Raw genomic sequence first — 22,365 nt, forward strand, 5'->3', positions numbered from 1 at the left:
ACTGCAAATTTATCTTAAAATTGGCCAAAAACATTTAAGTGACTTCTGCCTCATCCTTAGTTGATGTTAACCAATAGTCCGTGATCAATATGGCGAGTAATAAAACGTTACATTATCATCATACATTAGTGAAAATATCATAAAAATTATTTACAAATATTTCTAAATTAGCGCCACAAAATGTGTGATTTTGATTGCAAAAAGAAATCCTGGATGGACCGAGCAATGTGAAAAGATGTTCAGTACTATTTAATTTTAAGAAATTCCTGTTGAATACTGTCAGAAAGAGCTATTTATTGATATTTTAACAGTTTAGTGGGTTTTATCAATGCATTTTGGCTCAACCCACCTTTTAAGAACATTCAGATTTTTGATATGGCCCAAAATAAAAATGAGTTTGACATCCCTGCTCACGTTAACTCATATTCATAAACAGTAACTTCTCTTTGATAAGAACTGCAAGCCAACTAATCCATCACAGATGCACCTTTGTCCTTATAAATGCAGCCTGCTGGGGTCGAGCCACACCTCAAGCCCCAAGGTTAGGTCATTATCTGGCTGCTGCTGGAGTACAAGTTGCTGGTTCAATCCCCAGGGCTGCAGGATATTCATTGAGAACAGCTTTCATCTCCTTTATTACCTGCCTCAGAGGTCCTGGTGAGCAAAGTGCTTAGTGTCCCACGGTTTATGTGCAGAACAGCAGGATGCTGAATTGCAGCAGCAAAAAAAAAAAAAAATGACTGTGGTTGGCAGCTCCCAGGTGTGAATGTAGGCGTGAAATAGGGCAATGCAGTAAAAGGCATTCGTTCACAGCACATCTGGCATCTATAAATAAATATTAGTTAAAAAAGAGGCTTGGAAGAGCACTGGAGCAGCTGAAGTTCAGGCTGGAGTTTGTGACAGAATATTTCTTTTTCTATCCACAATTTGAAAAGACAATTAAAAAGAAGCAAAAACTACAACTATCTGAAAACACACAGAGATTCCCTCTGTTGACAGAGAAAAGAGGAAGCTAGAGAGCTACAGAAAACGACCTACCGCAGATCGATGTTCCTCAGGTGGATCATTCGAGCCAGAGTGGTCAGCTCCAAGCTCTCCACTCTGTTCCCGGCCATGGCCAGCTTGTCCACTGCACACAGTTTCTCCAGGACCGTTGGGATGTGAGAGAAGTTGTTGAAGGAGAGACCCAAGCTGTTGAGCTGAGACAGATCACCAAGCTCTTCAGGTAGTGAGCTTAGGTGGTTCCCATCCAAACAAAGAGTCTGCAGGCTAAGGGATGGGGAAAAAAAGGATTGTTTGTTTATCAGCCTTTGGGGTAAATGGTTACTGAGCAACTTCCAATGCTGAGCAGATATAGTAGTCCATAATTTAACCAAATATGTCATTCAATTCAGCTCAGATTATTTAAAATGATATTACCAATAATAACAAACTTTAGACTAATTTCACCAGAGCATAGATCTATATTTAGTTGGTTTAAAAGTGGAGCAGAAGAGAGAGAGCATTGATAACAAATCAGTGTTCAAGAGCCATAACTCTTGATCATGGAACAGCGATTACACTTTGAAACAAGATCTGAATCATTGCAAAGCCAGAAGAAATTTATAACATTTACAGAAGCTCTCTAGCTTCCTCTTATAACATTTGACAAATGAAAGCTTGTCCCATTTTAGCATAAGCACTCAAAGGGATCAGCTTTTGTGTAACTTTAATATTTAACATATGCTAGTCCAGGAAAATACAGAGAGTTGTGATTGTAATTTGGATGCTAGAACATAAACCCTGTAAATCATTACTGCTTAAATAAATAAAAAAATGAATTTGATGAGAGTTTTTACTCATCCTCACTACATTTTATTAGTTTAATCAATATTTCCTTTGAGGTTAGATGACTTTTTTATTATCATATTTGAACATAAGTTCACTATTCAATGCGACTGCCTGGTAACTGCGAACATATTTTCATACCTTATACATATCTATATATATTACACATATATATATATAGATATATGTACTATATAATAGTTTATCCTATTTGCTGTATTTTTGTGCTACGACTAACCATGCGAATCATCCTCTGTGTTTTGTATATAATCTCTGTCTATGTCATGTGTGCTGCAGATGTGCCTCTGACCTCTGCAGGTTGCCAATCTGAACAGGGACGGTGTGCAGATTGTTGCAGGACAGGTTCAGCTCGGTCAGAGAGAGAATCTCACCCACACACTCAGGGAACACACCCAGACGGTTGTGAGATATGTTCAGACTCTTCAGCTGGGAAAACCTAAAGAGAAAGGGAAAAATGCTTGTTTAGCCTTTAGAACATTTTTTGTTATTGCTTCATCCTCTATCTGTATTATGAGCTCTTTTGCAAAAATATCATTCATATGTACTGGGAGAAAGATAATGTGGTCCAAAAGCTACGTGACTAAGATTGTCTAAAAAGCTTTTAAGAAGTTATTATAACAGGAAATTAATCAAAAATAACTTGTGATGAACAACAAACAGAGGCTCTGTGGTTTAAAGTTACTTTAGAACCAGCTAAAGAACTGATCATAAAGCATCAAGAGCACTGGAAGGTCAGATGTTTGCATGTTTAATGGGACAGGATTTTTTTTTTTTACAGTGAAATCTAAATGTCTAAGTGTTGTTCTCAGCAAGTATCTCATCAGATTCTCATCAGTGGCAATATCTACAAACAAAAGGCTGCCTAGTGATGCTGTAGGCAGATGAGGATGTAAAATGGATGATAGTCATTCACTACAGCCGCTCTAATGACACATCACTTAAGAACAACCAGAGCAGAAATGAAAAGCAGCTAAATTCCTGTCCCTGGTAATGGACAACACGCAGATAAAAAGATTTTCACATTCCTGTTATAGACCAGAGGTAGTTTATGCTCTGTATTGGTTCACATGCAAATGACAAGAAACATATAAAGAGCAATGCTAGACGAGCTGAGTGTTTAAGAAATGAATGACGTAGTGATTGTGTGTGATTTTACACACAGTAAAATTAAAGATTATTTTTGTGATGGAACAAATTTAAACTGCTTCTGTAATTTTAACCAAGTAAACTGTTTTTTATGATGATGATGATAATCGCTGGTTAATGGTGTGTTGTGTTAAAACTGGGTTTCCAAACTGTGGTGGAAGTCAGCGATCTTATCTGCCTTCAGTCGTTGGAACAATCAATTTTCAGGTCAATAACATTTTGAACTGTGATGTGAAGCAACTGAGCAGCAAAAGCCAAAAAGGTGAGTTGGTGGTGATTATGTTTGCTAATGAAATTCCCAAATAAACTAAGGCAGAGGGCTACCTGGAACATGCAATCTCTATTTACTTCTAAAGTGGGAACATGGATGTGAGAATGGCTTCAAAGCCCAGTGCAACCATTTTCAGGTTCCAAGTGTGACAACCATTTGTAGCGACCAGGCTCACGTTAGCAACATCTTACTAAATGAGATTATACAGTTCAGACCATGAGAAAATAATCATCCAGCAGGCAAATAAACTGCTTTTTGCTTGGCTTTTGCTAAGTTATATGCAAGGCAGCCGAATCAGATTTTGAAATCAGGGTTGATTTGAATCTGCAACGCTCACTGTTAGCTTTTCAAGCTTAAAAAGTAAAAGAAGAGAGTTTAGATACAGTACATTCTTCAACCAATATACCTAGCTAGCCTTGCTATGACAGATAACTTGTTTTCTTTGGTGCAACTGCTCAAAATAAATCCAATGAAGTCAATTCTGACATTTTGAGTGGAGTTGATTCCCGGCTGTAGGAGCCACCACACAGTGTTAATCCAGAGAAAATGTGTGAATCTCCAGGTACCTGGGGAGGTTCAGCAGGCTTCCAGGTCCCTGCAGCCTCATGAAGTTGTGCCGCAGGTTGAGGTGGGTGAGATCTTGACAGTAAAACAGATATTCAGGCACCGTCTCCAGGCTGTAGCAGGACAGGTCCACAACACTCACCGTCTGAGAAACCACCTGCTCACACACGCACATGCACACACACACACACACACACACACGCACACACACATGCACACACACACACACACACACACACAAGAGAGATGGGAATAAGTGAAATACTTAAGCTAATGTCTAACGTGTCTTGTCGCGTTCCAGCAACATACACTGATGCTCTGCTGCAGTTTTAGACAAAGGCCAAATTACAGGGTTCTTTACACTTTATTCTTCTCCACATCTCATCTGAGGTAAATGTAAAATTGCAGCAAGATATGTGATATTTTTGTTACTTGCTACAGTGATAATCAGTCTAAAACTTCTTTGGGCCTTTTTGATTTCTACTGGATCCATTAAGTGAACGCAAATCAATCAAACCAACTTTACTTTGATGTTCGCTTTTCATATGTTCAATTGTAGCATGAAGTATTTTTGCAGAAACTAAATCAAGACTCAAATAACATTTCTCTAGAGCCACAAAAACCCTTGATGGTAAAAGCTCATCAAGTTTTGTGGATATAGTACGTATCACTGTTTATTTTTTCCTTTTGAGAAAAACTAAACATTATTTGAAAACATCAAAAGTTACAATGAGAATATAAAGCAACAGAGGAGTTCTCACTTCGAAAATAAACTAAATTTAATTAAAACATTCAAATGGAAGACCCCTAGAGCGATTCCTTTTTAGGGTCTTTACATACAAATTCTGTTTGCATTGTAAATAAGCAAATTCTTTTGGGAGTCTTTAGAAAGATGTTGCTCATGTTGCAGAAACCCTGAGTTAGGGAAATAAAAGAGCATAAAAGCAAGAGAGTCATCATATGTGTGATTGGTCCGAGTTTTGTTTGAACAAGAGAGAAGCCAAATACATTCGGTCCACACAAATAAAACTAGACCTCTCACGCATTCTCTGTTTCCCAGGCTGAGAAGGATGTCCTTAATCTGGAGCAAGGACAACATGATAAATGTTAGTCACTGAATAATCTGTTACACAGCTAGTGTTACCTCGTGAATGTCATTTTTACATCAAGCCATGATAAATCACAAACTAATCTAAAGGGTGAAAGATAAGAGACTCGTGATGTTTTTGCCTCGTGTGAAACATTGACCGTCATGGCGCTAAAGACTTTGATAATTATTTCTCTTTGGTTTTAGGGTTCTGCGCCATACTGGGTTAATTTTGCGTAGTAGATTTTGGTGATCATTTTAACGTCTTCATTCTGCTCAGTTGTTTGTTGTACTTTCTTTGCTTATTAATAAGCAAAGCGCCTCAGTTCAGACTCCCCACATCAGATTCCCCTGGTCCCTGTCGTTTACGTCACCTCCCTTGTTTTTACACCCCTGGTTTCCTGAAAGCCATCGTCTCTGATCTTTTTTTGTTTCTTCTTTATTTCTAGCATTTTTCCCTGCTTATTTAAAACAGGGACAATGTGCGCAAGATATTAATAAAATATGCTTTGAACCAGATTTATCTTAATCTGGTTTCCATCTTTAATAAAATAGTCTAATATCATAAAGCATACATTGAAAGTCTCCATATACCCAATATACAATCACTATACGAATCCATGCAGCCAATGCAGACAGCGCTGATTTTCAATCAGCCATTACAAGAAAAGTCTCTCAGGTTGGAGGAAAGTTTAAGACTTTTTGGTAGTTTGTTACTCTCTGTAATGCTTTGAGTGAGAAGGCTGTCTGTGCAAAGGCAGAGCTAAGATATTGATTTCTGAACTCTTCCTGAGTTAAACCATTAGTATTGTCGTTAATGAATTACTGCAATATGAACTTGTTTTCTTTGCATTATTTGAGGTCTGAAAGCTCTGCATCTTTTTGCTATTTTGACCATTTCTCATTTTCTGCAAATAAATACTAAAGTTTTGCTTGGAATCTCAGAAACATGTTGTCAGTTGTTCATAGAATAAAAGAACAATGTTCATTTTACTCAAACATGTAACTATAAAAAGTAAAATCAGAGAAATCGATCATTTTAAGCGGTCTCTTAATTTTTTCCAGAGCTGTATACAACTTAGGGAAGAGTGAAAAAGTGACAAGTCGGATGGAAATTAAACCCATATGTCCAGTTCTGCATTTTTAATACTCTAACCTAGACGTTTTCATGGGAACTTTGTTACCTGTTTTTTACTCACCCTTGCATTCACAGTGACCCTCCTGGGAGATCCTTGTGACGAGACAAATGCACACACTGACTTTCTCTCTCTATATATACATACACAGACTTAATGGTTTAGATAATTTATGCAGGGTTGCATAAAAACTGTCCACAAAGCTTCCATCAGTCATGATCTGTAGCTACAAAAACCCTTTGGTCTTCATGTCTGTCTAACTACAGTGCATTAAAAGGCCTTTTCTAAGCAAATACTCCATACCACAGGAGGCAGAGAGAAGTTGTGGATTTACCATGAATCTGTAGTTAATTGCGTACTTTTTATGACTTCCTATTCCTGATCTCCTCCTTTTGCAAACTGCTTCCTGGCTCTGGCTCAGCTCAGACTCTCGCATCATTCAGCTCCAGAAAGGAGCCGTAACAACATCACCCCGTAATTATTATATTATGCGCAAAGCAAACCGAGCAGAGCAGAACTTCAAGAAGAGAAACAGCTGTAAGCAGTTGACGTCATTCTCTGAAAAACAGAGCAAGACCCAAATACAGAAATATATTGATGCTAAAGTAGCATTTGCTAATCCACAGTGACTCACAAGATAAAACGCTCCCCTGCCGAGAGACGCTGGACGAAAAACAAAAACAGATGTATCCACGAACGGAGGTAAGTACAATCTGAGGAGACCTGTGGGCTTGAATTAATAAACATCTCATTTGTGTAGCCAGTGAGATGTCTGGGAGCCACCTCGACATCAAATCTCTGATGAATGCGCAAACCCAGCAGGGCCAGCTGGGAACAAACATCCGCTGGCTGAAAGGAAACCATTCCAGGAATACTGTGCGACGCATGCACATGCACATGCACATGCATATGCACATGCACATGCCGCCACACGCTCTGGGTTCCCTGCTTACTTTTGACGCCTGCCGGTGCCATCGCTGGTAGTCGGCGAGCGTGTCGAAATTGACAAAGTAAGTTTGTGCCTGCGATCCGGCGGAGCTCAACATCAGACAGTGCTGCCTCCGCTTCACCTCCTCAACCTGGACGCAGTGAAAACAGAAAGAAAGTGAAGACGCTTTGTCTCCATTAAGTTGGTGAAATTTATGTCGAAAACCTCAAACTTTGCATATGATTACTGTTCATTACCAATATTAGCTGGATCACAGGACATATTATGGTGCTTCACACACAATGAGCAGTTAAAACAACCAATCAAGGTGCCGGTCTGACCGATTTGAAGCCATTCCCACTGCCTTTCTTCCTGAGACGCTAAGATTTGTTTTCAGTTTTATAGATTGCGATGGTTTCGAGTCAATGCTGACTGAAGTCATACAGCAGAAGTTTAATGATCCAACTCGTCTTTGGTTACACACAATCTGCTGAGGGAAAATGTGAGAGCAAATCAGCAAAATAAATAAATAAAAAATTAAACTCTTGGCATGTCATAAGTTAGACCATTTGTTTATCTACATCTATCATGAGTAAAATTCAATTAGACCAACGAAGCGCTGTTTGTGCAACCAGATGGCAAATCAAATGATCAGTGAAGAGAAACATCATTTACACCAAGGCAAAGGCTCAATGTTGGTCTTTAATAATAAAAAGCTGATATATATGTTGGAGGGGAAACTGCAGACCCACACTAAAGAGACTGTCAGGAAGTAGAAGAAGAGCTTTGAGGATCTTCTGAATCAACTCAGCACCTTCCTGCTTTGTGGAAGAGGCAGAGCTGGAGAAATTGGGGTCAGGAGTATTGGAGATGCTGAAAACTCTTGACATGTTTGGTCATGTTTGACAACACCTGTGGAGTGGCAGACTGTCATGGTGGAATAAGAAAATGAAATGAAAAGGCTTTTCAAGCTATGTGGGATCATGTTTCTCAACTTCCTTGGGAAAGTTTATTTCAGGTTATTGAAAAGGATCCAAGAGGAATCATGTAGCCTCTGTCCAAGCCAGTGGACCTGACCTTTACCCTTCTGGAGTATCTGAACCAGTCGTGTGGCTTTGTTATCCAGGCTATGTAGTTTTGTGGATCTTGACAATGTGGTGACAGAGATGCATGGTCAAATAATCAAGAGTTTTCTTTCGAATGAGAGTTGGAGCACTGCATGAGTTAGCAGCCAATTCTGTTTTTAATAACACTTGATCTTCAACGGTGTGATATTGTGTAATTTCAATGCACATAATGTCATTTTAAAGCCCAGTCACTTAGCTAGGTCACCATTTTCTCTTCTAAAAATAATGTCTAACATGACTCAAAGGAAGTCTGATGTCATTTGATGCCTTCAAATTGGGTCCCTGTCTCTTTAAAAAGCTCCTGTTCTTTCCGTTTACAATTGCTGGACTGAGATAAGTCTGTGTTTTTCATATCAAAGCATTTGATGAAGCTTACAGCTGCATTTTAATGTTTTTACTTGGTGAAAATATGTAAGTGTGGATTGGGTTGTAGCCTCTATCCTGTGGAGAACAAGATGTCAATGCAAATTCAGATCATGAAACTCATGAACTCTCACCTTTCCGCCCACCAGGGGCAGGATATGCATCTTCCCCGCCAGACTGTCTTTCACAGAGGCCACTATTAAACACGTGCCGCACAGAATAACCTGCCGCTCTGCCCACTTGTGCAGCTGCGTCTTGCCTTTTCGGACGCTGAACACACCCTTCAACAAGGTCCGCTCCTGCTGGTCTGCATTCACTGGCCTCTCTAGAGGGAAACAGACCCACACAAAGGTTAATATGGGCCCACAGGCATTTATCTAACACACAAGACCCCCTAATTCTTAGAACCAATTCAGTTTCGGAGAAACAGAAACAGCTAATTACTGGCACGTGTTCAGGCTCTACAGAGATTAGATGCTTCCAGAAAATGAAGTCATATAGAAAGTCATGGATCAGTCATGATCCGTCTGATATCACCTGTTTATTAGACGCCGCAATGTTCCAGGAAATGATGTTACATCACTACTTAGGATAGAAACAGCTTCTTTACCTTAGCCTACATCAATAAAACATGATTCTGCACAGCAAAAATTATGAAACAATTTCTTGGTTTTTTTGCTACCACCAAGTGCTAGATGTATGGATAAATGAATCGGCTTTTGTCACATTAAAAGTCATTCTGCCCAGTTTATTTCTGCCAGCTTGCACAGTGGGAAACCCAGTGGCCACCATAGCAGGACTTCAGAGCTGCTGTCTCTGCCAGCTTTCAAGAACACTCAGTTAGGAGACAAGCCAATTAAGCTCAAAGGAGAAAGAGCCCACCTCAGACTCCTGTCCTCTGTTTTTAAATTCCCCTCAAACCAACTCATGCTTCCTCCCACTCTGATGCTCTTTTTGAGAATCTGCTTACTCTAGCGCATTTTGTCCGGCTCATTCTTTTTCTCCGTGTCCCTTTCACTTTGCAAGGGCATTGAGACACAGAGAAATACTCCTGCTGCTATTCCTCAGCAGACAAGCGATCACGAAGAAGTTAAGTGTGCTTGACAACAAACTGCTTAGCTGCAAATTTTTTGTTGTCTTTTGAAAATTAGAGACACGATACGTTATTTTACTGAAATGAAGTTTAATAAAAGAGAACAACTATAGCTTCCTTGTTAGTACATATTAAAAAAGTACTAAATAACTTCACCCAGGCTAAATGGGTGTTCTTACTAACTAAACCATAGGGTCTCTTCAATCTGGTGTTCAGATATAAATAAAAGAAATACATTGTATTATTTCTCCACCTCCGTGACATGTAGCTGTTTTAACTCAAAACAAAAATAAACTGTTTTGGGAAAAGTGTTCACATGTTTTCAGTATCAAACTACATATTGCAGGTATTTAACGGTGCGGAGGAGAATTGAAGGATCCAGAGGTGGAGTCTTCTGTGGGTGTAAATAATTTCTTCTTGTAGATCCATCTTTTAACTTTGTACATATTTTCTATGCAAAGAAGATAAAGTAACACAAAAAATAAACAATAAGAAATAACAATAAACATAAATGTGGGGTCAAAAGAAAATGACAGACAGTCTTTGTGATTTTTTTTTTTACTCCTTAACAAAAGCAAGAACAACAAAAACCTCACAAGCCATATAACATATGCAAGCATATGCGAGAAGACAGTGTGGTCAGACGAGACCAAACTTTGTCTTTTCAAAGTTTTACATGCAAAATGCAATGTGTGCAGGAAAAGCAACACGGCACATCCCCCTGAACGCAGCATCTCTTCAACATAACCCGGTGGTGGCTGCATTATGCTGTGGGGATCCTTTTGTCCAGCAGGGACAGGGAAGGTTGTCATGGAAAGAATCACCTAAAAGGAAAGTTCAGACCTAAATGCAACTGGTTAAAAATTCATGTTCCCAGTCACTTTCCTTCCATTCTGCCTGAGCTTGAGCTGCAAGAATCAGCAAAACTTTATGTCTCTGAAAAGCTGGAAGAGGCAAACCAAAATGACTACAACTACAGGAGCACTGACAGGCAGTTCCTCAAAGTATCAACTTAAAAAAGGTTTAATACAAATCCAATGTATACTTCTGACATTTTTGTTTGGGGAGAAAAATGGATGCATATATAATTTCCTGTTAATTTACCATCATTCCAACTGTGATCTGAAAACATTACAGTAATAAATATTTTTGCAAGTAAATAAACCATCTATGCACTACAACTACCTGTGTGAAAACCAGAGTCCCATTTACGCAACACCAACGCAAAAGCCCCAGCTTTCAGGAGCCAACTTTTAAAGCAAACACACATGCAATCCCTCACTGTCGGCAGGGTTATTAGTTGCCAGGGAAACATGTTGCTCACAAAACCAAAGTCCAATCTGAGTTGGAAAATCTCCATACTGTCTCCTGCAACCTCTCGTAGCTCTGCAGAGAGCCAGCCAAATCCACTTCATCCAGCTGATGACAAATTGTGTTGACCATTCCCAGCAGCTCCATGGGGGCTTGGTGACACGGTCAGAGCATGTTGTGTAACACGGTTTCCTCAAGACGCCGCGCTGCTTCCACTCAGCTAATGATCAACTGGGGTCAGACGTCGTATAAGTGGAGGCTGCTAAAAAAAAAAAAACCCGGGGATGGGGAGGCGAGAAACCAATCAGTCAAATGTGCGTCTTCTTATCTGTTCACTCAAGTGTGTCTGTGACCTTCACAAGACGTTTCTGGGACATCTGGCTTCACGTGACACGGCAGACTAGACACAGAGGGGTGAATTCTGATCACTAGAGAGAGAAAAAAAAACAGGAAAACAGCAAAGAGAGCGGAAGCAGGTGAGGAAAGAAAGACCTGAGGGTGATATGAAAAAGTAAACTGAGATCAGAGAACCTGAATCCGCAATTGATCCCTAAAACAAATTATTTTTATGTGCTTTCATAAAATCATTATGAACTGACATAATGTTATATAACTTACGTTTTAAATATATTCCTATTTCAGAACAAAGCAAGATGTTGTATGATTCAAGCAATGCAAATATAGCATTATATGCAACCTGCAGGACGTATCGATATGAGATAATAAACTATTTTTGTGCATTTTTAGAAGAACAGCTAAATAACAGTGCGGATAATTTAGAGAGCCGAGACAAATGTTGCTGTCTCCGAGTTAGCTTTTTTAATCCTGAAATGGTTTTACCTGCACATTTACCCCCCACAGCTGGGATTTTGCAAACCAAAACAAAAATAGTTTTTTAATATGAGCTTGCATTTTCTCTGCCTCTTTCTGTTAATAACTTGAGGGGAGAGGACTTTGATCATCATTGTCAAAATATTTTGATAACATTGTTGGGTACAACTGGATTACTGCTTTAAAATATCCTGCCACTAAGCATTTTCTGAAACTGTAAAGGTTGAATAAAACTTTTATAACGCCACAATAAAAGCAGTAAAACTAAAGTGATAGCATGTAGAGAATCTCTAAAGACATTTAAACATATACAATGCATATAAAAAGTGTATACTTGTTGAAATGTCAGGATGTTGTGATGAAATAAAAATACTTTTTAAGAAAATAGTCCAGCTTTAATGTGACTTGTACCTATATCCTGTACAACTCAACTGGAAAACAAACAAATCTGGTTGCAGTAAACTAATATTTTGTTGATTCATTTCCACCATTTAGTCTTCTTTGGTAGGAGTCTATCAGCACCTCAATATTTGCAAAAATATTGTCCAAATCTCAGATCGTGTGGACATATATATATTTTTCATGTTACCTCACAGACATGTTTGTCAGATTTACTTTTGAACTCTGGCTTGGCCTACAAAATAAAATATTAGATATGGCCATACATTTGTTGATTTGGATGTATGTTCTTCAAAAATTGCATCTCTCATCCACCTTGATTTTTAAAAATGTATGTCTAAAAACTGTCCATCACATGTCCACCGTCATGTTTCACTAAGTACATGGTTACTTTTGTTTTTAGTTAAATCATCCATATGTCACAGAGGTGGAGAAATACTGCAATGCTTTTTTTTATTTACATGTGTTACATCACAAAAACCTGGCATCTTAACAAGACTGTGTAGGCCTTTTAGATCCACTGTTAAACACCCTCACAATGAACACAAAGAAACATAAATAAAAGCCCAAAATATGAAACTGGTATGTTTGTTTTCTACTTTGGCATCCAGTGGCAGAATAGGAAAGGCTTCTTCTCTTTTATGGAGCTGTTTAAGGCTGCAGCACTTGGTAAGAAGGGCTTCCATAGTTTCTAAACTCATTTTTTATTCCTATATTGGATTACTTCAAGCCATTTCTCAAGCACTTAGATGAATACAATACTCTCTGTTTCCCAGAGCCTTTTTGTCTTACTCAAGATTGCATTAGCATGCAGTAGGGGGTCGGTGGAGGCGGAAACAGTCTGATTTGACTCAGAACAGAAAGCTCTTTTCGACAGCAAACTCTGATTCTACCCACAGCACAGATGCCTCTTGTTGGCGGGTTTCAACCACCTATATTTAAAAGATAAACCAACAGACAAATTTTCGGTGTAAAATAAATAAATCTAAATCCTGGCATGCCGATCTCATGAGGCACAGTTGCTCACTGCATTTGAATACAGATGACATGAAAACAGGCCATTTGTATGGGGGCTACTTAGCAGCAGAAATAAAACGTGCCATCTATAAACTGGGCATCGGCACCGAATGAAAAACTGACAGCGGGTCTAAAAAGGGGGTAAGAGGAAATCCTTGGGAGAAACGAACTTGATCGCAGAGACAGAACAGGACGAGGAGCTGGCAGGAAACCACTGAGAGCCTGCTCTCCGCACAGCTCTGTTGCCCAGAGCAATACTGCGGGAGATCGGATCTGAACAGAATTTAATTTTTACTCTCTTGTGTTTTTGCCACAAAAACTCGCTCCTTTAAATATTAGCATGAAGAAGAAGAAGGGCCAACATGGGAGTTATTAGTCACTTTGAGGACATGATTTCTGGATATTGTGGTCCAACAGTTGGAAAGAGAGTCACAAGCATAAACTGCGCGGGACATCAAAAGCCTCAACAAATCAACACCTCTCAGTTTAATAAAGCATAAAGTGATCTCACTCAGTTTCTGATGATGCACTTCCCTCCGATCCAACCCTGACAGAAGACCTTATGATCTCCACACAGCCGCTTTCCGTCGATGACCTCAAAGATCTGAGACATCACCAAGCCAGAGGTGGAACGTGGCCCGGTGGGGACCAGCGCCAGAACCGACAACCGGCTTCATCTGATCCACAGCTGCATGAGCTGACAAACAGGACCACCGGAACTCCGGCTGTTTTCACTAGGAGTGTCCTCATTAAGTCACAGCCCTGAAATGTTTACTCCTGCGTTTGTTTGTTTTAATTTCATCTGTGCGCCACAGCATCAGGGTGTGTGTGCGGGCGTGTGTGTGTCAGAGGGCTTTCCTGGATAAATAGGATGTAATGGTGAAACTCCGCAGGTCACCTGCTGCTCTGAACTTTGAAGCACAACAGCTGGAGAAAATAAGGCAGAAAAATAATGTGCTCCGAAATTAAACAGAAGACATGTGTGCACCAATGCACATCATGACCACAAAGCAGACAGATGTGAGTTTTCTGGTGAAAAGAGGATGATCTGATTGATTTTTAGATGAAGATTTTCACAAACATGATCTTTAGAGATTTCTTGAAAGTCAAATGCATGGTCCAGTAATCCAAATTTAAAAACTTTATTGTTTCAATCACTGTTTGAACAATGAGCAGACATCATTTTCTCTTAACTTTCCATATAAAAGTGTTCAGACTCGTTGAAATTCTCCCTTTTTATCCCATTGCAGCAGCAAACTTCAATGTATTATGCAGAGATTTTGTTTGCTACGCTAACAAAAACTACCCAAAAAATAAAAACAAAACAAAAATACAGAGCTAAATACAAAAAAGACACAATTCCTCCAATTTTCACAGAAAATGAATATCAAAATTTTAATTTGCAGCTCTGCTACGTCACCAATTATGCATCACTTTGTGTTGTTGTGTCATATAAAATCCATATAAGGTCAACTAAATCAAGTTATGTGAATACTTAACTTGGAACCTGTAACTAACCTCCACAAATCAAATACATTTTCAGGGAACTGTTCCCCAATTTGAATGGACAAAACAAGCTGAGATCTGGAAAACGATGTAAACTTTTACATCAAATCAAAACTTGTTCCACTGAAAAGTCACATCTGCACGAATACAAACGTCATTTCAGAGAAAACTGTTCTCGCATCTTTGCACAAAATTCTTAATCGGTTGTGTCACTATGCATATCCTGACGAAACCTGATGTTTCACTTCTGCAGATTGGCCCTCCAGGGAAAAACGTGAAGAAATAAATATTCAACACAGCATAATAAACTGGACACTTTAAATTGCAGAATGAGTATAAATATATTACTATCCCAAATTAGATTGTTATCCAACAGATGTTGTCCTTAGGGACGGACGAAAGTGTTCTTTATTTTACAATCTGATAAATAGCACAACATAAAACCTATTTGGATCACTGGATGAACAGAACTTGTTCATCCAATGCTGGATGTGCTGATGCTATGAAGTTAGTCAAAAGAAAGACGATGCAATCAGAGCTTAAAAGCTGATAAGAACTCAGAAATATGCAATTTCAAACTATTATTTCCTGATACAAATCCTGCACACAGTGTAGAGCTATGAATATGAGTGAGGCGGATGAGAGGACAGACTGTTAGTATTTATCATAAATACAGCAAACTACAAACTCTACTGAAGTATTTCTTCATCAGTTCACAGACACAAGGAGGAAGTTTTTCTCTCCGCCTCAGCTGGGCATTAAGGGTCTGAATTGCATCCCATGCCTGGACCTTGAAGCGTTTTCCCATGAGATAACAAATAAAGACAGGAAGTCTCCAAGGGGCCCCGGCTTAACTTGGACCAATGTGGTTCGATAGTCGCCAAATTAGGCTAGTTCTCATGTTGGCAAGAGGGGAAAAAACAGAAAGCTGCTGGACACGTGGAGGCCAAGACGAACTGGCACAGTAAACTAAATCAGTTCAAGAGAAAATGCTGAAAAAAATCATCTTTGGGACTGATTTCATAGAAACTTTTAAATAGAGACTAAGGGTGACTAAGGGGGACCGAGTATGCTTCCTTGAACAGTTTAGGGTAGATCTACGCACTAAACAAAAACATATTCAATACATTGTTTTTGCTCAGAATTATTGTCAGATAATGAGATTTCTGCCTATTCTGAGCTCCTTTCAGAACCAGATGTTTAAGTGCTTGTTGTCACTTTAAACCAAATAAACTGCTGCTAACTCTACATTTACACTCGCACCTGAAAATGGCTCCAAACAGGTGAGCAGTTATACAAGCGTAAATCTTTGACCCTGAATCAGACCCAAAAGCAGAAGTAGAGCCTCCTGCACGACCAACAAGAATCCAGCAAATGGTTTCTGAATAGTAAGTCAACAACAACACTTATCTTTTCCAGCAGCCGTTGTACAGAGCATACAGCAGTAAAACCAGCTGCCCAAATGTGCTGGCACTCCGCTTGGGTTGTTAGGTGATAACCAGGGCGTGGCTCGGGTTGCTAGGTAGGGGGCAACCCGAGCCCAATCGAGGTCACCCCAATCGTAACCTCGATTGGGGTTGCTGGGTAACACCTCAGTGCCCATCGATTGTGTCTTAACAATCAAAGAACATCAATTTATTGCCAAAAAAAAAAAAGCTGGGTGGTTTTTAAAGTATTTATAGGCTGTTTTTAAAAGCAGTTGAGACCCAAATGGAAACACAAAAATGTTGAATTTTGGAATCATTTCAAAGATTCAACATTCTCTATTTGTTTTAATTGGCGACTGCAGTAAAAGTTGGTGATTTTCAAGTATTTGGTCTAATTTCATAATGTACTTCAATTAAAACACAGTCAAAGAATTAACAAATTAGAAATGTACTTAAGGGCTGGAAAACAGCTTATTTAATTGCTTCAATATGCATCAAAATAGCCCATTAATTGTTTGTATAAGCCAGATTTATTTAGTAAAGTCAAGTAAAGTTCAAGTATTGGTAATATTGGAATGATTGATGGTCGGCCAACAAGCCTCATGCCAAGTGTTTGTCTGTTTCATTAAAGCATTAAAGACAGAGTTAAAAGATTACTCCAGTGTTGCAGGTATATATTTACATTTTGAACGTGTAACCCACTCCCGAGTGTTTTTAGCTTGTTTCAAACCAGTTTTACAAAAACAAAAAGGCAACACTGTAAAGCAGGCTGTAGGAAATGATGAAAAAGTCGTCTTCCTGCCAGAGAACTCACCGCTGTAGAAACGGATCATGCAGCTGAGGTCAGAGTTGGCCGCTTCATGCTGCACTCGCACCGGGTCTGCGTAACCCATCGATGTCAGGTAATCGTAAACCATCTGGAGGGGACGCTCGCTGGGGTCCAGCCTCCTGCAGGATCGAAACATATATCTAGAGGAGGACCTGACCACAGATTTGAATAATGAAGCAATGATCTGTGGAGCCACCAACAAATGCTCAGAGAAATCCTTTGCCCTGTGGAAAGTTGAATTGCCTGGAAGAGCAACGCAACCCGAGTTGACCATGAATCCCTGAAGAAAACTCAAAAAATAAGAACATTGTTTAATTTATGCGTTTCAAAAGTAGGAATTCGTTTTTCATCTTTCATTATAACATAATAATTTATAAATGTTTCATCTTTTTGGAATGACCCCGTTCCATTTGGTATAAATATATTTTTTCCTTGCTATTCGTCAGGGATTCAAATCTCTAGAACTTTATTACATTTTTGTCACATTCAAAGCACAATCTTTGGTGCAGCTAGTCGAGAGTTATTGGGACAGACAAGCTCAAAATATGGTATTATGGTGAAGTGGAAGGAAAATATACATGGTCTTAAAAAAATGGTTTTGCAAAACAGCTGAATGTTCCTGTATTTAGTTCTAACTACATCAGTGTGACGTCACTTTTAGACAGAGTTTGAATTGAGGAAATGACATTCGATCAGAGCTCCTACTTCCAAATATTTGCTGTGTCTCCAAACTACAAACAGAACTTCCTGCTTCTCTCCATTCATATGCAAAGTCCAGATTTGCACACCTGAAAGACATCATGTTTATAGATACTGATACCAGAGTTTCAATGGGCCTTTTGGCTACATCAGTGATTCATGCTCTCTTTTCTCTTCCTGTTATGTAGACGGCCATATCTTCGCTACACGCTTCCCATTTCCAGATGATGAATTGAACAGCGCTTGGCTTTTTACGACGGTTAGGGTTCCTGTTATGCCTGCACAACACAAAGGTGTGTTGGCACTTTCTTTGAATCCTTACGGTTTTTCCAACTCCTTGGATTTTTTTTCCCCCAGGCCTCTAACTGCTCATCTTATCAGAGGTGACCTCATAAAATCATAACTCTGCAAGGCTTTTTTTAATATCTGACTGGATGAGCTTCAAGAGCCAACTAAGTTTATATTTACATTGAAAGGTAAAGCGATTTAAAAGGCCCCTGATATCAAACTGCATTCTCCTCCAGGGAAAAACCATTTAAAACCATGTGTGGGTCTGGGAGTCTCCTTCAGGACATTTCCAATGGATGACTGTAGCTGGGAGGAAACTCCAGGAATACCCGCATCGTGTTGGAGGGATTACATGCCGAGTCTGTCCTGAAAAAGCAATTAATGGATCCCTGAGGAGGAGTGAGCTGCTGGGAAAACAGAACCTTGGGCCGGCTCGGTAACCCTCTTGGAATGGGATACCCACCAGGACAGGGATAGGTGGTCCAAAAATGGAAAGCACGGATCGACACGATTCATCTTATTGTCTTATTATGTTTTGGTGCAAAAGCAGAATTGGTTATAAAGGATTAGAGATTGTCTGAAAGCAGCACGTTATCACAAACTGTCAAAGGAAATCAAAGGCAAAGAGGAAAAACTTCTCTTTCAAAGAAAAATAATCGACAAAAACTTTTGGGTTCAAATATCTTATAGGTTCAAGAGACCAATATACTCTTTTAGTGATCCAAAGTATTCGTATTGGACAAACATTTTTTGCCTCCTTAGCAAAAATATTCTTTAGTTGCTATAAAGACATCCACTTCTAAGTCACTCCTGGTCAGCTCTTTCCATTCGCCTCCAGTTTCACTCCTGGTATTGTCTTGTAGATTGCAAAACTGCAAACTGTGACTCACTAACCTACTAAACCGTGAGGTTTTTAAAGACAAATGGTCATAAATCTCTCTCTCTCTTTGTATGAGTCAACCTAGGAAAATTCTGCTTTATTGTCAAAATGAGGCTTTACGAAGTGCAGTTGAAGCCTCACTGGTTTTTGCTCCAGTGATCTAAAAAAAAAAAAAAAAAACCATCTTTAACATCGTTCGTTTTCTCCACAAGCAAAAGTACAGAAATTAGTGGAGGGGGGTTAAACTTTTAAGTGTGAATTTATTAAAGTCTATTCTACACATATATGGCAGGTATGCTGATAACTTTAGAAAACATTGCCGCACAACGACAGCCAAAAGTTTCACTGACAGTCCATGAGTAAACTGAGTGAACTGTCACACACCACGCTAGATAAGGCGCTGAGATTTAAGCTGAAGCCGAGCGCTTATTTTCTACAATACTATATTCCCGCTTTGGGTTTTCCAAGAAAGAGCAAAAGAACAAATTCCTTCCTGGTCACGGATCAGTGAGCCAGACAGTCAGGGGGTCAGTTGCTGTTTTCCAGAGGGCCTGCGGTGGATCTGAAGGGGTGTATGCACCTGGAGGGTAAAACTGGTGAGGTGCTGTGGGAGTTTGGGATCAAACGGTATGTTTTGTATTCACTCAGGCTAGTTCGCTGTGACATTCTGCTTAAACAATAAAAATGATGAATGTCTGTTTCGGTAAAAATTCTTCTGCATCGCCTACGTCTTAATGCAAGTCGATACACTTATAGCTGCAGTGTCTCTAATGGAAGAGACGAGCTTCCATATCATCTCACGTTTCACTTCCAGTTCTGCTGCGCAGCTGAGATGCGAGGCGTTTCTGATCCTCCAGAAATGTTTTTCTTTCTCTTATACATGATTTCACATCAGACTGTGGTTGGTTCCTTTGGAGCGCGCGAGGATTTTGTTTGGAGCAGATCCACAGAAGACGTTTCAGCAGGACTGCAGCTGCTCGATCTTGATGTCAGCAAAGTAATTGCCGTTGTTTAGTTCTGATTTTGAGGACATTGCCAAGAAAAAGACCCACCCTACAACATCAGCCTCATGCAACTGCTTTCAGCACTTCATGTTACTGTACAGTGCATTTACCTGAGAAGGTCTCCATGCAGCTGAACGTAGAGTCCCTGTCCGTTTCTCTGAGCACAGAGCTCCTCCACGGTGGTGCTGGTGGAGCAGAGCACCAACTGCAGGTCTGTCTGAGGGGTGGAGGAGGCCTGTGGGCCTGAAGCAGGCGGCTGGGGATCTGTGGTGCCGCCGTAGAGGCACACACAGCCTCGTTGGGTGTCCCCCTTCAGCCAGTCCCGCTCTCGTGACCCGAATCTGGTTTTCCTCGTCACGCAGCTCCGGCTCCCGTTCCTCTTCATGTTGCGCTGCGGAAAACAGGGAGGTCTCTTCAAAACATGTTGCAAAAGAGTTTGAAGGAGGTTCAAAATCCAGCAACGACAAAAACACGAGTTACCGCTCAATAGCTGGATGATTTGTTTGATTCATTTTCATAAATATAGTTTAACAGTTTTTTGAATGAAATTAAAGAGGCAACAAATGAAAAGGAAAACTTAAAAAGTATGTAAAAAGCCTTATTTACATGTATTTGCTGTAGCAAAGAAATATTGAAAACAAGTAATTTTTCCCCCCCTCAATGTTGTTGTAAAACAGTAACAAGAGTGGCATCTTGGTGTCACATGTTTGATGCGCTAATTTTGCAGGAGGAAAACCTACAAAAAAAAAAACATACTCTGTCCTACCATCACAAACAGTAAAACTGTTTTTTAGCTGTACATGAATCATGCATTTGTAATAAATGAGATTATGCTTGAGAATATAGGCAGAAATGCTTCCACTCAGTTTGTTTTAGAAGAATGGATGAATATGTGGAGAAGAACCTCATCTGTGAGCGTCAACTATACAAACACTTCATACGTTCATGTTTTATTTGGTTGAAACAAAGGTCTATCTATATATCTATCTATCTACCTATATATATATATATAGAAACATGGCTTCTTGCCCAGAGTGCCCTTTCACCAATGGGAACCAAAAATATAAAAAATAGGAAAGATTACTTTTTAGTTGCACCCTGATCACATCTTCTAACACTAATGGAAGCCCAGTCAACAGCGGATGGGCCGTAATGACACATTAGGCTGAGCGCTGCAGGAAAATGTGACTATGCACTACAGATGGTTAATGGTTAAAGTTTGCACAACTAAAGGGACATTTCACTGTTTTTCAGGGAATCTGAAGTCTAGTTCCAGCTCAAAATCTGAAATGCTCAACCAGGTCAAACCTAAACTCTATACAATGCGACAATCCTTTGGCCTTTCTTTCCTCATCAGGGAAAAAAAAACACTAAAATGAGTTAGTTTGAGATTTTGGTAAACATCCTGATTGTTCAAACGGGGAAAAAATAGCAGTTTATATGTTTGCTTTCCCGCTTTGTGGGCCTTGGATTAACAAAAGCATGCAAACGACAACATAATAAAAGATTGATCCGAGCAGCTTTGATTTTTGAAACACCTCCAACATATAAATATAAATACTTTTAAAAAATCTAATTTTGTTCATTCCGATTTTTCCAGCCAACTATGTGCTGAAAATCAAAAATGAAAAGCAACATGGAGAGTAGTCATCTTAAATGATCAACCCAATTTCGAGGTGAACGAAGACGCTGACTAGAAATTCAAAACGTGTCCATTTTTCCTCAACACAGCTGAATTTGAAACAATTACTACACAGCCTCAGAACTGAACAGACATGTCTGATTGTCCACATCTGAATAAGAGATATTGGTGGAGCAGAGCATTTGGGCTTCTTTCACTGAACATTGAAACTGGTTTAATAAAAATAACACAGCAGGGAGGACTGACTCCCTGCAGATGCACGTCAAACATCATTTTAACATCACCAGAAGCCTGGGCAGGACGAGGCCTTCCTGTGACACATCTAAACACCCCTGTGTGTTTGTGCTGGTATTAATTGGATTTTTTGGTGCGCTCCTCCCTGAATGACAACCATCACTTATGATAACAGGTTACGCAACGCGGCCAGGACGCGTTGGAAATCATGCACTTTGCCCCCCGGCTCGGTGATCCGCTGCAGCGGGACTGCGAGGCGAATCTCTCCCCGTCACCGGCGCTCTGTCACCCGGTGTGCCGCCCTGCCCGTCATGACCTGCCTTCAGCACGCGGATCCCGGTCGCGGAGTGAGCTCCGGGTCCGCTGCGGCTGCCGCGACCCGCGGTCCGGCTCAGCCCCGCTTGGTGGACCGCCGTGTCCGGCTGCCTGTCGATACAAGCCCCGTTGTCTCCGGCATCGCCTCCCTTCTTGGTGTCGGCTCGGATGTTGATGGCAGGGACCGCTGGGCTGTTTTCCTCCTCCTCCTCCATCGCCATGTATGTCCAGCACACCCCCCGGTGTCAGCAGCCTCAAAAGGCAGGAGCGTCCCCGGAACACGGCTGGAAAATTCCCACAGAGAGAGGAAAATTCATCCCGTGTCGGCGCTGCGACGCCATATCCAAGACTAATCTGACCGCTGTCACACAGGCCCGCCTGCCTGCCGGGGAGCTGATCAATAAACATTACAGGGGCGGG

The 22,365-nt window shown here is 40.2% G+C and overlaps 1 protein-coding gene across 2 annotated transcripts in view; it reads right to left on the minus strand.

Moving 5' to 3' along the window:
• The window catches only part of phlpp2 (PH domain and leucine rich repeat protein phosphatase 2), a 36,221-nt gene extending 13,856 nt beyond the window's left edge, over window positions 1–22,365 (minus strand). Inside the window, exons 1-8 of one of the 2 annotated variants that reach the window (XM_055036338.1) lie at window positions 21,951–22,365; window positions 19,865–20,145; window positions 16,869–17,002; window positions 8,605–8,795; window positions 7,006–7,131; window positions 3,832–3,986; window positions 2,138–2,284; window positions 1,039–1,269 (exon numbers count right to left, since the gene is read on the minus strand). In XM_055036338.1, the coding sequence (XP_054892313.1) occupies window positions 1,039–1,269; window positions 2,138–2,284; window positions 3,832–3,986; window positions 7,006–7,131; window positions 8,605–8,795; window positions 16,869–17,002; window positions 19,865–20,145; window positions 21,951–22,166 (1,481 nt within the window). In that variant the 5' untranslated portion in view covers window positions 22,167–22,365. Of the gene's footprint in view, window positions 1–1,038; window positions 1,270–2,137; window positions 2,285–3,831; window positions 3,987–7,005; window positions 7,132–7,237; window positions 7,312–8,604; window positions 8,796–16,868; window positions 17,003–19,864; window positions 20,146–21,950 lie in introns of those variants that run through there. The other variant, XM_055036339.1, reaches the window with a different exon arrangement.

The sequence above is a fragment of the Poeciliopsis prolifica genome, unplaced genomic scaffold, assembly GCF_027474105.1.
Source record: "Poeciliopsis prolifica strain line A6 unplaced genomic scaffold, Auburn_PproV2 SCAFFOLD011, whole genome shotgun sequence".
NCBI classification, from domain to species: Eukaryota; Metazoa; Chordata; class Actinopteri; order Cyprinodontiformes; family Poeciliidae; genus Poeciliopsis; species Poeciliopsis prolifica.